We start from the raw sequence: 18,879 nt of genomic DNA, 5'->3' as shown, positions 1-18,879 counted from the left end.
TTTGAGATCGCAGAAATATGTATTTTTCAATTATTTAACTCAAAATTAGCAATTATGTATTACTGAGAATGCTCTTGTGATTACGAAATTTCCAATAGCATTGGTGGGCCAACTACTTTCGATGATGCTGCATGACGACATTGTGGAAGCGAGAGCGATCGATTTTTCGCTGTGTTTGACAGTAGATTGTGAATTCACTGCTGCATGCTGTGAAGCAATATTTGGGTTACATGTTGACAGCAGCCTCTTCGATGGATCGGCAATGTTTTCTTACTATGTATGTTTAAAAAGTGTTTCAGGGCCCCTTTACGAATGCCAAGTGTCAATGGCAATTCGCATCTGCCATGGTATATCCCCACTGTCCATGTACAGCAGACATTCCATTCGTACCACCATAAGGTGCAACACCAAATCAGTTTAGAAAGGCATAAGCATTTTTGTTGCATGTTATTAGGATCTCTGCTCTGGGCCATCTGATCTACAATGTGGTGCCAGCCTCTGCTCCCAAGCACTTTTGGAGTACATGCTCCTCAGTTAATAAAAAAAAATCATCTTCCTTCTGTGCCTCAGTATGGCTCCTGCCTCTGACTGCGCCCAACACAATAAAGAAGCTTTCACCCTTTCCGGGCCGTCTATGCCTTTTTAGACTACTGCAAGTTACTTGTGCATTTATATGCTAATGACATACATGGATGTAACATATTTAAGTCAATTTTCATTTATTTGGCAGGTATATTTTGATTGCTTGTCCTAAAAATGAAAGCTACACTTCCTTTTGAATTTCACACAAAAATCTCGGCACGTCCCTTTGACATCACAGGCCTACAAATATTTTGCCATATTTGGGCCTTTTTGGTGCAAGAAAGGTTTGTGAGATTCGATAGCTTCAGTTCTTGGTTACTTTATCATGCTATGTGGTCATTATGGCGAACGGAAACCTAACTTAGGAATTCAGTTGGCAAATACCAGAACTTATGTTTGCTTATTTCCCCGATGTCACGGTGGAGACTGACTTCTCTCACTATCGCCATCTCTTGAGAACTATGTACTAAATTTTTACATCAATTGTCATGAATTATAGACTCTAACAGATGCTGTAAAAATCTATAATGTCACAGTAAGATGGTGTGGGAACTTCCTGGCAGCATCACCACCCGGCATTTCATTTTTGCGTCTTTTCTTGCTTACTAAGCTTGCTCTTGCTGTAAGAACTATTATTTAGTTTTTGCAGAATAATGTACTAATTCAGCTTAAGTTTTTGTAGAGGCATAATTCACTAATTCAGCTCAACATTTTACTACTTTTCCTCATCTTACCTGGGTTGGCATGCCATGTCGCTTGCTAGGCTAACCTCTCTAGATACCATTAAACTTTTTCTCTCCTTCTTAGAGTTTCTTTAATAAGCTCTGCCTCTACACAGCATGCTGGCCATTTTCACCTTGTAGCTTCTTGCAAGTTGGCTAGAGTGAAACAATAGAGCTCAAAAGTAATATTTATATATCTCTGTGAAGCAAAGCTGCTGAATTACAGTAGAGCCCATGCCACAGGTACATTTGACATTGCGTGTGTTCGACAGAGAGTTTTAGCATGTCCAATATTCTGATATTTGCAAGCGGATTAATGGATGTAGTCGTAAAAATGAGTGGCGGGAGTGATTGCACAGAGCTCATCTCGACAAACAGAGCTAACATTGCACTAACCAAGTGTATTCTTCGCTGCAGGTCAAGTAGAATAGTGGCACATCACTACTCCTGCCGCTCATGTTTATGCCTCTGCTCACCTGGCAATCTGCCTGAACCGGCTGCTTTTGCTGGAATGTCACCAGACATGCTAAAGCTCTCTAGTTTTGCATTTACAATGTGGATGTGTCTGGAGATAGTTTGGTTTGTATTTCTAATTATTTCACCGTAACGCTAAAGTAATGGAGAGCTTTACCATAATAGCGTACACATAAGCTGGAGTGCATATATGACAGCAGTGTTGCGCCGCTCCTCTTTGAACAGAAAATGTACAAAACTACCTTTGTGATGAAGATGTTGGTGCCATTTGTTTAGACCAGTAAATAAGCAAAATACATATTGTCATGGCAATAAAAATAAATATGAGGATGAAAGAAAAAAATTGCGGCAGGAACCATCTCACAATGACTGCTGACGGTGGTGCATTGTTAGCAGTGAATCAATATAGCAACACAACATACTACTACTGTCAAAACGAGGTATATATGGGTTTACTGCAGTGGGATTCATCTTTCGTGCTTCTCCAAGAACACTCGGCACCATCTAGCACCATCATCGCGAAGCCTGTGCATAGCCTCCAAAATGCATGTTGCCTGAGAAATGTGTCATGTAACAATCGGGCTCCTCTACTGCGCTTCTTTCTTGACGTGCTCTGCCATCTAATGGCACTGCCACCAAGTCTGCGCGTGGCCTTCGAGATGAGAAATGTGGTGCGCTGGTGCCTGCGAACGCCAATTGTGCCCTTGCTTTTTAGAAAAAGAAAGTGCTCTGGGCCATGGAAACGGGGCTCATCCAGACACTTGTTGCTAAACTCTTGACCTTTTTCTGTTTTCCCTGTTCAACGAAGTAAATAAGTTTTGTTCGAGTGCAATAAACCTGTTGGTTGTCATGTTCCCAACTTCTGAGTTTCTGCCTTCAACCCAAAGCCTCCGCAATGCTATTATATGGAGCCGGGTTCGAAATAACCTAGAGCCACAACATTACACACACACACACACGCACGCACACACACACACACACACACACACACACACACACACACACACACACACACACACACACACACACACACACACACACACACACACACACACACTGTAAAGTGTGTGCACTAGCCAAAGAATGCTCACACATTAAAAATTATTTCACAGATGTATGCCGCTGTGACAACTCATACATCCGAGAGACAGTAAAGCTATGTAAGCAAGGCCTCATAGCCTTTAACTATACATCTGTTTGCTGGCTCACGGCTTCACGGCTTGACTGCTCCCACAAAGGCTCCATTGCAACACCACGGTGTCGGCTTTCATCACTGCAGCCGTACAAACTCCTAGCTGACCTCCACTATGGAGCCGGTATAACACAACACAAGGGGAAAAAGATTGTGGATTACTGCTTAATGAAATTGCACATATGAGAGCACATAAAAACTGTTGCAGAACTCTTAACAGCTTCACTGTAAAATTCTGCTTAATTTAGTTAAACAGTGAAACAGTGTCACACAGTGTCACACAGTGTCACGACCTGCGCTATTACTTGCATATTCGTTTTTAACAGCGCAGCTGTTCCAAGTCGAGCCTTCGCTGTCCGTTGTCAGGTGTCATGCAGGGGGGCAGGTTCCGGAGCTCACCGCCAGAGGGCACCCCAAGGGATTTGGAAATGCGGTTTTTTGCTTTAAATCGGGTACAATCGGGACTCGATGGGAACCAAAGGTCAGTGGGTCGCCTCGCATTGGGCGCTCATGGAAAGACTACAAATGAAGCTGTGCAGAGTGATTTGGGCTGGACTAGTTTTTAAGTGAGGGAAGCTCACAGTAAAATTGAGTATGAAGAACGACTGAGGAATATGGAAGAAAGTAAATGGGCTGGGAGAGTGTTGAGGTATCTGTACAGGAAAAACTGATTCACAGTGGAGGAAAAGAACTAGGAAGCGTACCAGCAAGTATGCGGCCTGTAGGGTGGGCAACAAAGAACGTCAAGCGGAAAGTCAGAGAGGCTGAAGTAATCTCATGGGTGGCGGCAATGGAAAAGAAACCTGCCATCAGTAACTACTTAAGAGGCAAAACAAAATCAGGAAATAAACAATTTATGATAACTCAAAGGGAAGCTCATTACTTTTCGAAGCGAGATCGGGATGCCTTAGAACACGCACCTATAAAGTGAGATATAAGAAGGAAGAAGAAGCATGAGCTTGCTGCGGTAAAGCTAGGGAAACTATGGAGCATGTTTTATTAGAATGTGAAGACGTCTACCCAGCAGTCGATTTAGGCACCACTGGCCTCCTTGAAGCCCTTGGGTTCAGCGAGAGCAGTGGAAAAGTAAACATGTCTGCAATAGGGATTAGTAAGAGACAGTTGGAGGATTGGTGGAAGAAAAGTAGGGAAACGATAAAAAACGGAGACGTACAAAAGCACAGTTCGCAATAGGTGATCGGAAAATTTGGTTGTGGGAGTTCATAGTGTTTATTTTTTTCTTTTTTAACCTAGGTAGGACATTAGGCAGTATAATAGCAAGAGCTTGGTGGTGAAACCCACCGCCCCGTTCCAAAGGGGACACTCATAACATCCATCCATGCTATACAGTAACTCTAAGGAACGGTAAAGCCCCTGGAAAAAAACTAAAGTAGCGCCATTCGTGTCAGTGTGCAGGCACCTCCCTCTCGTGCATTTTGTAGATTGCAAATCAAGTTAGTTGAGGTGTCTTTCAATGCCTGTCAAGCAAGGCCCTCGGACAGGAAGATGGATTTGTGCAATTATCCCACTAAGGAATAGCAGGGCGGTGCGGTTCGGAGCAGTGCAGTGGGAGAGGTTCGAAAGAAGGAAAAATGCGAAAATGCAATGGAATGTGTGTAGATGCAAGTGGTGTGATTTTTGTTGTATCTGAAAGCATAAAAATGTGCAGTATTCAATCAGTCAGTTTACAGAAGTGCTCGCACTGTGCTTAAATGCACAACATAAAGCCTCTAAAAAAGAATCCTATTTTTTTCAGGGGCTTCAAACTCGCAGGTCTGTGCCGATGGTGCGGTTACCACTTGTTTGCTATTTTAGCTGTGCACTATGACATGGAGGTTATGTAAAGAAGAATTAAGTCAGCTAAACGCTTGTACTGGAAACTACCATCCCCGCAAGCAAGCAGGGCCAGGCGCGAGTGCGTTTGCACACAGACGTGCTCAGCGTTGGCGCTCCTGAATGCAGTGCCAAGCGCTGGAAATGAACATACGGGTAAGCTCGGTGACACTGAGAAATCGCACGGTTTCAAGTGTTACGCACTATGCTTTTAGAAGGTCAAGCAAGTGCCATCTTGAATTTCCACTCGCAACACAGCACGCGCGCCGAGGTAACGACAGCGAAGCCCTGGGTTGAGGGACGCCAAAGACGCAGCTCCTGCACTAGCGAGCGCATGCCAGTTGAGCCCGGCCATGCTTGTGGCTCTGGCGTCCGTAGCTTCCTTGTGGACACCATAGAGGCGCTGCTGCAGCTCCTAGGAAAGGAGGCAGAGGCAAAGGGGTACAGCTGGCGCTACTTTAGTTTTTTTCCAGGAGCTTTAAGGCACAGGGTCCCGCCTGGATGGGAGCAGACCAATCAGAGCATGCACTGGGGGAGGGGTGAGGAGAGGGGTATAGGAGCAGGTGTCTTGCTGGAGCGCTTCCTTTTGCCCCATGGATTCCGCTCGGCATGAGCAGCAGTGCTGACATCGCGCAAATCCTGAGCTTTGAGAGCGAGAAGCACAAAGAAAGCGCCAGCGGAGGGAAGCTGCCGCCGCCAAGGATCAAGAATGGGGAAGCAGAAGCCAAGTGCTGGTGGAGGCAAGCCAACCCCCGTTATCAGTTTGGCCACAGACAATGGCATCGAGAATGTCAATGTTTGCAGTGATGATGTACTGCTTGCCCATCACCTAGTTCTTTGGATTTTCTTGGAAACTGAAGCTTAAATCTAGCAAAATAATGAGACAAAAGGCTTTCATAAAAATTGTGCTAAATACACGTTCAAACTTTAGAAAACGACCACCATCTTTGCTGTTTTGACAGCTGTTACTGCGTGGAACTAGCATTACTTTTTTTTGGTATAGATTTACAACAGCACATGTTCGTTGTTAGGGCCATCTAAAGGTCCCCAATTCTATCCCAGTTTTCAGTATTAAAAATATAATAAGCAAAGGCCCATGACCTAAGCTCTCGAACATGTCTTTACTAGGCAAGAGCTAGCTCCTTTTACGACATCCTGAAAGAAATATTTTTATGAACTTTACAAAGCACTAACACCACTTCATCCCTCCCTGATCCTAGCCAAAAACATACTTGTATCTCCAGACAATGTTTTAAAGTTTTTAGAAGAAACAGGTTTCTTAAACAAACACTAATGTAATAATTTTTGTTGCTTGCAGCTCTTTCATCAAATTATATATTCTCATTTTGTGCATGGCGCACCATAGCTGTAGTTGCTTTTGCGCCATAAAATCCTACATACTAACTACTTCATCCTCTTCCGTCTTGCACTTCCCCCACACCTGTGCCCCATTTCTTTATTTTCAAAATTCATAATGCAAAGCTATTATGAGCCTTGTGCTTGGCCAGAAAAGCTTTTTTTCACTGTGACTTCCGCTATATATGTGCCTCCCACAAACTTTTAATCTCATACCTTTAACAGTTATAATTTTAGTGATAATGAATGCGCTAAAGACACAGCATGCATGCAAAGTTTGTAGCTGTTCTCTCATCCAAGATGAAAAGAAAATGTCGATAATTAAAAAAGCACACAAGTATGCAATGTCTTCTGTGAAGATAAGGCAGGCTTCACTTTATTTTGAAAATTGCATAATTGACTGCAAGGCTGCGTAGCTCTCACAGGATTTGGCAACAACTTTTGTTTCTGATGTATAAAAACAAGAACACAAGTATATATATATATAATATATATAGATGTACATATATATAATTATACTACAGTAGAAACCCATTATTTACAGGCAGTCATGCGGTGCATAAAAGAGACACCAGTGGAATAAAACCAAGGGTGCAGCTTATGCCCTTGTTGAAAAAACAGCTCATTCTTGCTCAATGTTGTGTAAACGATTGCCTTCAGTTAACACAATGTGCTGTTATTCATACAATGTTGAGAATATGTGGAATAGTAATATCATTTGAGTTGTTTACAAAGTCATGCAAAATGTGCAGTGTACACTGTATGTATAAAAAACAAAGAAAATGAGTCAATGTCCACGGAACTTGCACACGCTTTTCACTTGCCTCCAAGCACATCGTCGAGTATTCCAAAGTTTGAGTTGACAGGGTCGAAGTTCAGCAGATCCGAATCACTATTCTCGATGCTCTCCAGAAACTCGAGGTTAAAGTCTGCAATGCTTGATGTGAATGATGGTGAGAAGGTGCTTGTCTGCGGTGCTGTGCTACGTGGAGGAATCTGCAACTGAGGGAGTGGTGGCAGTGTTGTCGTCATGGCTTGCTGTTGCTGCACACTCATCTGCGGTAGCTGGAATGGTGGTGGTCGAGGTGATGAACCTGGCTGCATTGTGCTGAAGACAACCCTGTTCTGCGCCTGTGATGTCTGTGGCTGGAAGCACACCCGTTGCTGAGACTGTGTTTGCTGCGTTGCCTGGCCTTGGCCCATTGCACATTGCCATTCACGCTGTGAAGCAGCAAAGTCTGCTGGTAGTTGTGGCCTCATGGCAGCATTTGTGTACAAGGGTTTCTGGGTCACAGTGACAGAGGCTGCTGACAGTGGGTGCCTGACAGGCCCCGACATTTGCTGCGGAGATGAAGCTCTCACCGGCAGAGGCATTCTAGATGTGTTGAAGCCCAGTGAACCAGGATTTTGAAATGGGACAGAGCTCATGTTGGCGGGCTGCCTGGCTGCCATGCGTTGCACATATTGTTGGGGATGAGAAGGAAGCTGGCTGCTGGCTACGGACACGGCGGGCCGAGCCACCCGCAGTGGTCCCTGTTGTGGCAGTCCCTGCAAGCCCATTGGATTTTGGACCCGAGCTGTGTAGTGTTGCAGGTGGTGTTGTGCAACAATTGAGCTTTTGTTCTGGCTGTAATGGAGTCGGTGGATTTTAACGTCCGTTGGTGATGAAGATGGTGGCTGAGTAAGCTGGTTTGCTTCTATGAACTGCACCTGTGAGAAGCCCTGCTTATCCCTGTGCTGTTGCATTTGTGCTTGTTGCTGTTGTTGTGGTGCCTGGAAATGAGCTGGAGGTGCGATACTGCTCCGGTTCATGCCTCTAACGTTCCCGCTTGAAAATGCTAGTGCATCTGCATATGATGGATTTGATATATTCAGTGGTGAGATGTCTTTTTTGTCCTTCATGTCTTGCTGCTGCTGCATTGCATTTGCCTGCATTTATGAAATGAAGAGAAAGATACAATGCTCTCAGTACACTTCCTTATGGAATGTTACTGGTAAAATAATGCAAATAAAAACTCACCTGAATAGTGCTGTGGTTAGATGGGCCGATCAACCTGCATGTTTGTGAAGCCATGGGAGATGATATTTGTTTCGGAAACTGTGATGGGCTCTTGACGAGGGGAGGTGATGGTGCACTGTTGGCATCATTGAACTGTGCCAAGCTTGCTTTAAAATTGTTCACGAAAACCGTCTTCTCGTCAGTGCTGCTATTGGCATACTGCACTCCTTTAGGTGAACACTTCTGCTGTTCTTGCAGTTGCAGTGGCATTTGAGAGAGAGCTTGGCATCTGGCTGCATCAAGAGAATTACTAGATACCACATAGGGGCTTTGAGCACCATTAGGTTTGCCAAAAGCAACACCTGACAAGGAATTCGCAGCCCTCACTGCATTGTCAGCTCGAAAATTGGACTGAATCGTTGTCGTCAAGGCTGGGTTTCCAAAGCCCACATTGGGAAACATGTTTGATGTCTGCATCACCTTGGAAGGGTTAAGAGAGTTATCTGTAGTGCTAAAGATTGCATTGCGTGATGCTGCTAGGGAAACATCAAAACCGTCACTGGGGGAAAAGTTTGGTCGAGGTACACCCAGGCCAATTGAGTGCTTGTCATGACCTTGCTTGTGCTGCTGGTGCTGCTCTGCCATTTGTTTTAATGTCTGTGCTGCAGGGCTTGGTTCCGAAAGCTTGAAGTCCAGGCTGCCCATATTTGACGCTGAGAACTGGCCAGGACGTGCATTGCTTGAGGAGAAGCTCTGCTGAGGCAAACACGGAGCATTTGCAGCAAGGCTGTCCATTGCAGCTGAAGACCGTTGCTCATACGGTGATACCAGCACCTGCTGCGATGCCTGACTTGTAGCTATGAATGACTCGCTGCTACTAAATCCTGTGTGTTGCTGCCTGCTTTTCTTTTCATTTAAAGAAGTGTTGCTCATACCTTCGATTTTGACTGTTTCTTCTGTATTTTTTATGCCCTCCATACTATAGTTGAAATTGAAATCAGTCATCAAATCTGATGGATTTGTTATGTCATCAATGAGGTGCCGCAGAATCTCAGGGTTGTCTACCCAAACTTCAGAAGAATCTTCTGGCAGGCCCAGATTAGGAAATCCATCGAGAAACTTTTCTCCAGTATCTGCACTCTCATCTTGAGCTGCTGCAGCTGAAGTAGTGGCTTCCTGGGAATGTGTACAGTCATTGGTTTGACCACAATATCCAAGGCTATCACATTCTTGCTTCACATTACATAGCAGTGCAGATGGGTTGTGGCTGGTCCCTGCTGAAACTGGAGACTTAGGTGTAATGGAAGGTCCAACAGATTGCTGTTTGATGCATTCAAAGCCAGGAATCTGCATTTGCTGAGAGTCCAAGCTCATCTGCTTCTGTTGCTGGAGCACTTGTTTATCTGAAGTGGAGCTGCTCATTCGAGCCATCTTGGTAAGCCTGTGGTCCTTGTCATCGGACTGCCCTGTGTCAGTAGCTGGATCATGGGATGCTTCAATGTTCACAGCCGGCCTCTTGTTGGACTTCTGCAAGAGTAACAGGCTCTTGAAAGTACTAGTTGCAGGCACTTAGTGAAACACAGAAGAGAAAAAAAAGAACGTTTTTTCCTATTTGTGGTTTTACAAGAGCAACAAAGCCCCCATGAGTGAGATGAGCACTTGGCACTGCTGCCTAGATGTTGCAGTAGACTTTACGGTTGAAATGAAAAATGAGATTAGCATTAGTGCTTGCCAAACTGTGTTGAAATTTTGGCTGATGCATGGATTCCCTGAGTGAACATGCTTGTTCACATACCTAAACATGCCTGACTTTTTGTGGTCACGCCAGCTTGAAAACTTGGGACAGACTACGGCGACCCGATACGAAGGGCACGATCACTATCACCACCACCATGCAGTTACATCAGCCTAAACCGAGATCGCCCTAGGTAACGCCGTTCGAAAGTTAAAACAGATATTTGCAGTGTAAACTTCTGACGCGCACGGCAAGTGCTCACCTGGAGGAGGTTCTTGTGGGAATCCGCGGATGATGTAGCTGCCGATCCGGATGACTTGCTTTCGCTCTTTTTTGTTTTTTTCACCTTGGATTCCAAATAACGCTGCTTCAGCAATAGTGTTTCCTGTCGCTGGTCCTCGTAGACGGCATTGGCGGCCTGCTCGAAACGCGGCAGTGTGGCGTTGTGGTGTCGGCGGTAAAGTTCGATTCGCCGCCGTAATCGGTCGACGACAGCCTGCCGCTTCGGCGGTAGCACGTCGCCCCTCATATTCGCTCCGCGCACCCTAAGTACGTTCACACCAAGCTGTCGTCTTGGCACGGTGGCACCAACCGTGCCATCGTCTGCATGCGCCTCTGCTCGCGCTCCACAGGGAGAGCGGCCGTGAGTCACACACAGGATGTTCGCCACTGGTGAGGCCTGTGCAGCGCTCCCAAGAGTCCGAGATCAGAAACTCAGCCAGCGCCACAAACTATCGAAATCGTACAAACCACGGTTCCACTTTTTACAACCCTCGACTCACTCCACAAGGGACAGCGCGTTTGACGAACTGAACTGAAGCTGGCCTCCTCCTGCTTACGTTCCTCGCTACGGCGATCTTCGACCACAACGGTCCACATCACCCACAGAACTGTCGTGTATGAAGCTCGGGCTCATCCCGCGATCAGAGTTCGTTAAGTCATTTCGCGTCGGCCCAGATCACAAAGGAACATCTCTGTTCTGACCTCCTCAGCACCTCCGCCAACGGGACGGCACGGCCATGTTTTGCTTTTGTTTTTGACTGCGCACGCACACACACATACACGCGCACACACACACACACACACACAAACACCGCCGCCTTGATGGTAGCTTTGTCGCGCCGTCGAAACGCAGAAAACGCACTGCTGCTATCCGAGTGATCTACACTTATCGTCCCGAAGATACTGCGCAAAGGATTGACTCCAAGGAACTTCGCGGAAATGGACCCTTTCGCGTTTCGCAAACAAGCTGGACCTCGGCTGCAAAACTTGAAATCTGCCCGTCGGAACGAAAAGAAAACGAGAGCATGAAGCTTCGCCAAGCAACGTCTAGAGGGCAGGCAAGTAATAGGCGACCTCCGTGATCACAGTACCGTTATTTTATTTTTTTCGCTTATAGTGGCGGCCATGACGCTGCACAAAAGCATAGCTTTCGAGATTTGTTACCCAGATGAAAACGTCAATGAAGTGTAAAATTAATATGAAGCGAGCTAATCAGCAAACCATCAGCATACACAAAATTTTTTTCATCCTTCGGGAGCTCCATGCACATTTAGGGCACGGTCTGTCAGTGTCTCAAACATGAAGGAAGAAAAACCATCTCGCATGACCTGCTGGGTTGAGGGAAAGGTTCAAAACCATAGAGTTTCATATTATTTATTTAGAAACTCTATGGTTCAAAACCAACCTTCAGGTCAACTTGGGTTAGTGCCTTACTGGGTTATGCTTCACTCTAGGGACTCCATTCGATCAGCGACTGGTTCGATTTGCCTTCACTGCTGGGAACTAAAGCCATGTGATTCCATAGAGTTTCTCACTATAACACCTAGAGGGTAATCTGGCGCCACCGTCTATGGGAGTTTCTCAAGGGGGTACCGTGCCGTCATGAGAATGATGGTATATGTGTCTGCGAGGCTCGTGTTGGCTGGTGTTGTAAGAGGCTTCGTCTAAAACGTGGATATGGCTACGCAAATAACGCGTTCTCAAAGTAAAATCTTCATAAAATGTTTCCATTCACGCATATTACATCTTTACTCACCCGCGATGCATGACCAAGCGAAGAAAAGCAAGAACAGACGACCAACTGTTTCAAAGCGGAGCGCGAACCTTGTCGTCTGTCCTCCAACTTTAGCGGCCCGCTGATACTTTTTACGTAACATGTAGTCGTACGCACAATAACAAGTTCGCATAGTTAAACAAAACATGTTTTCGCGTAATAATAAAACTAAAACAGCTTTTTACGTGTTGTTCTAGTACAAAATGAATCATTGTGACAGACGGAACGGTACTTGCTTTCGTACTTGCCAAGCGCGTCTTCAAGGTGTCCCGTCTCTACGAGAACGATGCCAATCCGAATCCACAATATACCGGCATTCCCATGCATACCACAGCGCAGCAGCGCCAGATTTCCCTCTAGGTAATGTAGTGAGAAACTCTATGCCTTACCCCCTCCGCGCGCTAGGAGAAAAGTATGGAGAAAATGGACGTTGTTGGTTTTCCTTTGTTTTGCTGTTTTTTTTTATTTCTTTGCTGTAGTGGCCCCGCCTTTCGGGCCACAATGGCGGCTTTGTTATTGTTCTGTGCGCTCACACGTGTTGCTCCGTAGGTTTCGTACCGTGTCAAAGGCGCCGTGCGGGCAGGTTTGCGTTGGTCTCCGTGTTTTGTTGCGCTGCGTTATCTGGACCGTGCTCTACCGGATGTTGCTGTGGCCAGGTGGGAAAGGAGGAACTAAAGTTCGTGAAATGAACGCGCATGCAACCCGCCACGGAAATGGCAACGGACGAAAAAATATCCGCGGGAAATTTTGCCCTCTTTGGCGGAATCATGCTAACGTGCCAACGATTGTTTAGTATTGCTGCGGAGCGCGCGGGTCCGAGCAGCACGGTTGGTTCTTTATTCTATGGCGCGGCGTGATTTCGCGAGAAATGTAGACAAGAGAGGAGAGCTGGCCCGATAGGCGGAGCAACGCCATGAGCAACGCCAACTTCCGGCTTCACTTTCGCTTCTCAAAGAGTGACGTCAGGGCCTCTCCTGAGTTTTCTTCCTCCGTGGCCGCTACAGAAAAAAAAGAGAAAAAACTTGCTACGTCATTTCCTCCACACTTTTTTCATAGCGCGCGGACGGGGTAGGGCCTCTCCTCAGTTTTTCTTCCTCCATAATAAGTCCTGAACTGCTGGTATAGTAGGCTCCTAAATCATAAGGACATAAGTACACTCGCACTTGCGTAGTCACAGTCAATGACACAGCAGACGCACGTAAGCGGGGTTTTAACGTCGCTTGCGCATGTGCGCTGTGTCGTCTGCTGTGGCGCTGTTTCGCACCTGTACTTGTACGTACAGCATGACGTGGAGCTGCAAATTTTATCAACTAATACATTTTTTTGGGTCCCTGGCAGCTATATTGCGATGTTAGCGCTTCAAAAAGAAAGTGAGCGGTAATCGTCAACCAGCGCTGCACCTTTTTTGCACCTTTTAAAACGAACGGAGGGGATGGATGGAAGGTAGGAGCGTCCCCTTTAAAACGGAGTGATGGCAGAATTGCCACCATGCTCAGCTTTTTATTTTTGTTCAGCTGTGTTGGAAGTTATTAAAATTCGCCGTTTTCTTTAAATACGTCTTCCTACACTTCTCTGCTTTTGAGCCACCAATCGGGATGGATACCATCACCATGCCATCACATTTTAGTATGAGGTGTTCTATTGTTTCTACAGATTTACCACACATACTACATGTGCCTTTGTCTTCGTTAAATTTCTTTTTATAGCTCCGCGTTCTAAGATATCCTGACCTAGCTTCAAAGAGTAGGGCACACGTAGGGCACTTCCTCTTGAGTTATCATAAAATGCTTCCTTCCCGTTACTGCTTTTCCATTGAATTTATCCAATTTTTACCTTCCGCGTTTTTAACCTGTCATTTTAATGCTCTGTCTTTCTCCGTCCACGTGTCTGGCATACTTACTGGTTAGCTTCCCAGTTCTTTTCCACCATTGTTAGTCAACACTCATTCTGTATATGTATTTAAATACCTTAGCTGCCCACCTGCTATCGTCAAATTTCCTCAGGCGTTTTTCGTATAGGATTTTACTCTGAGCTTCCCGTACTTCGAACAATGCCCAGCCCATATCCCCCTGTAGTGCTTCGCTTGTGGTTATCCCATGGGCACCTAGTGCTAATCTTCCGACAGCTCTCCGATTTACTACTAGTTTCAACTGAACTTCTGCCCTTAAGCATGGGACCGCATTCCCGAAGGTAAGCCCCGGCACCATTACTCCCTTCCAAACACCTCTCAGCACCTCACACCTGTTGTACACCACAATGCCCTATGTTTCCTTATCCCGGCATCTCTTCGCCCTTTTGCTATGAGAGACTGTTCGTGCTTTTCCGTGTACCTCCGCCCTTTGTTTATCCATACCCTGAGATATTTGTATTCGGCTACTCGGGGTATTTCATGGCCTTGTATTGTAAGCTCCTGATCAGTTGTATCATTGAAAAACATCCCACCGGACTTAGCTGCACTAAAACTAAAACTAAGTACGATATCGTCCGCATACATTAAACCCGGTAGTCGTTGCTCAAAAACCTTTCCGCCTAATCTGTACGACAGATTATACCCTAGATTGCTTCCTTGTAGCCTTCTTTCCATACTTATCATATCACCATGGGAAGAAATTAAAGAGTACGACAACTGTCGAGGTACACAAAAGATTAACAAGGTTGTCTACTATCACCGCTGCTGCATGAACAGCAGCGGTGATAGTAGACAACCTTGTTAATCTTTTGTGTACCTCGACAGTTGTCGTACTCTTAATTTCTTCCCATGTTATTTCAACATTATTTTCTCGATATATTTCTTGTAGAAAATCAGTTACGTCATGACCGATACCTTCTTTTAATGTGTTCCACAGGGGTTCCCTGTTCACGTTGTCGTATGCACCGCTCATGTCCAGGAACGGCGTGGTTCAGAGGGCGCCATTGCTGCACCGCTGAAAAAACGAATGGCAGTGTGCGAACCTCGCAAACTCGTTCGGGTGATAAAACTTGGGTCACTGGGTCTGTGCCGCCCTTCAGAGAACCTCTTTGACGCCAACTCGAGTTGATGACGCACACAACTTGAATTTCAGTGCTGGGCGGAATCGAACCCACGACATATATTTTGAATCAATCTTGCCTGATTACACACTGGCGCCTCGCGCGGACTTAGCGGTAGCGGCGCTATATTGCGCAGCATGTTCAGTGGAAATATCTAGGCACCTGGCCGCATATACGCCTAATATACGAGTTTTGGTGGTGGAAACGTGATGTGTCGCAATTTGTCCCTACAAAGGAGGTTATAAGATAAGCTTGCCATTTGTCAGTGACCGCCCACCTGGGGCTGACAAGGCCTTTGCTTAATCTCTGCTAGCTGTTTCATCAATAAACGTTTGTATCTCTATTCGGCAGCCTCCAGGTAGGTTCTTACCAGCAGAGGTGAAGCCAGGGTTTGCCCCCCATTTGCCTCTCAAAAGAGAGCCTTGAGAGCTGCATTCTGCTCACAGCTCAAGCACAAATTTTGCTGTGTTAACATAAATGAAAGGCTCACTGGGAAATAAAAGCTTGTCCTTTCTGGCTAAAGTACTAACTTTGGCTGAGGGCTGATAACATATGATCACCCATAAAATTTGACAAGATATTCCGGCTTCATCCTAAAACCAGTGACACAGATTGATATACATGTAAAGAAGGATCTAGCTGTTCTGTAATATTTCTTTATGTCCTACTTGGTCACTATATTTCTTCAATGCTAATTGCATTAGCATTGACATTCATTGAGAGATTTCTCCCAACACTTCAGCTTCTACTGTCTAATCCAACTACAAGTTTTGTACATTTGACTTCAGCTCAAAATACAATCTATTCAACGCAAGTTTGGCAGATGTGACAGGCTTGATGGCCTTGCCAAGATGCCTAGTAGTACTGTGTATATTTGTGCAAAAAAGAAACGGAACATTTAGAAGAGAGATATGAATCACATGCTTCTGCTGTAGGTGGTGCAACCACCAAAAGTGGAAAACCAGTGAAAACACTTTGTCCATAGAACATCTGAAACAGGTCCCAATGTCCATGCACTATTCCGAGACAAATAGGATACATGCCGGACGACCACTTTCAGATATCCTACCACACGTCGCGAGGACGTAGCACGTGGACCTGTTTCAGGTATCCTACTGCGGGTGTCCCAATGTTATCGCACACATACCTTTCTTAGCGTACACGTTAATACTTGCTGTACAATTGAGACTTCTTTAGTTTCCTGGTAACAGAATGTTTTCCCGCATGTTTAAATTACACTCCGAAGCTACCATGTCTGCAGCTTGTGTGTACATCATACTTTACAAGTTTTCTGACGCAACTTTGAAAATTTCAATTATTACAATAAGGTACTTGCACTTGGCCGAAGGCCTAGAAGAATGAGGAGTATGCTGTACTTCCGCACACGTTTGTACGCAACGTATCTAGCAGTTCTTGATACGTAGGCGCTCTGCCCGTTGCATATCTGTACACAGCGTGTGTTGCAACTGAAATATAGATTATATAGCAAACAATGTGCAGAAGACAATGGCATATGTCAGTAAAATGTACACAGCATGTCCCCATTATGTCCCTCCTCAGACAGGCAAGGGACGCTGCAGGACAAGTGCAGCCAAACAATCATGTGAAGGAAGTCTAACGGACATATTCAACACACCCTAGGACATCCATGTTCCAGCAGTGAATGCCCATGGGATATCCATAGGATGTCATTTTTGTCCCTGGGAAGGCACACTATTATTGAAGAGAATGATGGGATTAGGTTGTGGGGAGGAGTATATAGCAAGAAGTTTTATGGTTCGGACCAAATGTTGATGTAGTGGACAATCATACGTCTTTATCCTTTCCTTTCGACACCTTGGATGAATTACAGTAGAAGGATGAAATGAATTAAGGATTTTTTTTTAATGCAGAGAAAATAGTAAGGCTCCCTCAAGGTGATCTTGAGAGCTCACATACAAACTCTGTACTCTCTAAAGAGCGATGTTGGACACCATCAGCTTTCCTATCTGAACTAATTTAAAAGAAGATGCTTTCAGTCTATTGTTCATCAATGCTAACATTGCTGCTTGAAAAAGAAATAATAAAGGCCACATATTTAAAAGACAGCCTCTGTGGAAGGCAGAATCATTTAGAACATCTAAAGATAGAATTGCTATAAATCAAACAATTTGGGAATAGGACTGCCACAAAACTTGACAAATTTAAGTAACAATTTTCTTGTAAAATGCGAAATGATATGTTAGATTTATCTGCTTTGGGCACTCCAATAAATGTTTAGAGTTGCAGTATTAGCTAACTTGGTGCCTAATTATTTAATTTTTTTTTACATTAACGGATGACATTTCTGTGAAGATATCCCAAGGCCTCAGCGAATAATGTGCTCCTTGCAGTCGGCCCAATTCAACTTTCTCTTAAATGCAACAGATTTCATTAATATCAACGCGTCGGTTGCCTATGATTAGAACATTACTATGTTTCACATGTACTTGAATGAAGGAAGTTCGCCTACAGAGCTTGAAGCTCCATCTCAATGTTGCATCTTGTAATTGTTGCTGTCCAACTTCTGTCCATGAGGCATCACATTGAGAATACTAGTGCGAGTTTATGAATTCTGCTCGAGCGACAGTCAAAAGTGGTTTCTGTTAGTATACAAGTCAGGTGCTGTGTTGACGCACTGTGGAAATTATGAACAGAGCATTGATTTTTCTGCAAGTCGGCATGGATTGATTGACAAATCGCATTGCATGCTAACCTCACATTTCCTTAAAGGAGTTCCATTTAGCTCGGGGCCAACTCATAATTTACTATTAAAATCAATGGAAAACAAATAGTTTTCCGACCTATTTGTCTAAAATTTGTTGCATTTGAGAAAATTAAGTTCTAGCAACTCTGGCAAGGAAACTTGATTAAGGGCCTGCAATGTTTTTAATAATTCAAGAAAATCTGAACTTAGAAAAAACTTAAGCAGTTTGTGAATCCATAATGTTCCACCAAAAACAGGTGTCAAAATGGTTCTGTAATCTGCATCTGTTAGAGCAACTCGCACAAATTTGATGAATGAATTTTGGGGTTTTACATGCCAAAACCACGATTTGGTTATGAGGCACACCGTAGTGGGGACTCCAGAGTAATTTTGACCACCGGGAAATCTTTAATGTGACCACAATGCACAAAGACGATATACAAATTTACAGCTTACAGAAAATTCATACAATGATTACAAGCGCTTGCAAAAATCCTATTTGAAAATTAGTTGTATATTTCAAAGCATATAACATCCATTTTGTCCACTTTAGATCTATTAAGTGCAGCAATTCTTCAATTTTCAATCATTTAGTAAAACAAAAAAGTGCCTAAATTAAAAATCTCCAGTCACCAGATAACGTTTTTTGAATGCAACAACTCTCATCAAAATTGATGTGGCAATTGCCAGAAAAACTATTCATTCCCATGTACTTAGGTAGGAGCTCCCTAGCTAACTAAAGCTTCCTCCTGTTTTTGTACAGAACAAATCTTGAGTATGCATGGCCACATGTAAATTCATGACACTATGTGCATTTTATTTCCAATGTTTTAAACAGCTTATTCAAATGTTCAGAAATATGCTGAATGGCCACAATTGGAGGGCGCACGAGATTAGCGATTGCCGTACTGATAATTTATAAACCAGCAGCTCAAAGTCATTGCTCATTCAAAGTCAGGAGGACAAAGTCCAGGAAAATCCATGTACTGCCTATAATTCGCAAGCTGACTGTAGAGGCATAGTGGCAGAACTTGGACACTATTAAAGAAGTTTTTTTGCCTCTTCCTTCAACTTTTTCATTGCTGCTGCTGCTACTGTCTTGCACACTGCATTGCGAGGTGGTTCAGAGCATGCTTATACTTGGCAATACAGGAAAGGCAAAGCAAGAAACTAGT

The 18,879-nt window shown here is 44.5% G+C and overlaps 1 protein-coding gene across 1 annotated transcript; it reads right to left on the bottom strand.

Annotated features, from left to right (window-relative positions):
- Positions 1 to 6,506: 6,506 nt before the first annotated feature.
- On the bottom strand, positions 6,507 to 11,229 carry LOC142578688 (uncharacterized). The gene is made up of 3 exons (XM_075688165.1): positions 10,156 to 11,229; positions 8,180 to 9,685; positions 6,507 to 8,088 (listed from the first exon to the last, which is right to left on the bottom strand). Exons 1-3 carry the CDS (start codon positions 10,420 to 10,422, stop codon positions 6,976 to 6,978), a joined length of 2,886 nt encoding a protein of 961 aa, XP_075544280.1. The 5' UTR covers positions 10,423 to 11,229; the 3' UTR covers positions 6,507 to 6,975.
- Between the last annotated feature and the right edge of the window lie 7,650 nt (positions 11,230 to 18,879).

The sequence above is a fragment of the Dermacentor variabilis genome, chromosome 4, assembly GCF_050947875.1.
Source record: "Dermacentor variabilis isolate Ectoservices chromosome 4, ASM5094787v1, whole genome shotgun sequence".
In the NCBI taxonomy this organism is placed as follows: domain Eukaryota; kingdom Metazoa; phylum Arthropoda; class Arachnida; order Ixodida; family Ixodidae; genus Dermacentor; species Dermacentor variabilis.
This window is presented reverse-complemented; position numbering and strand designations above follow the sequence as displayed.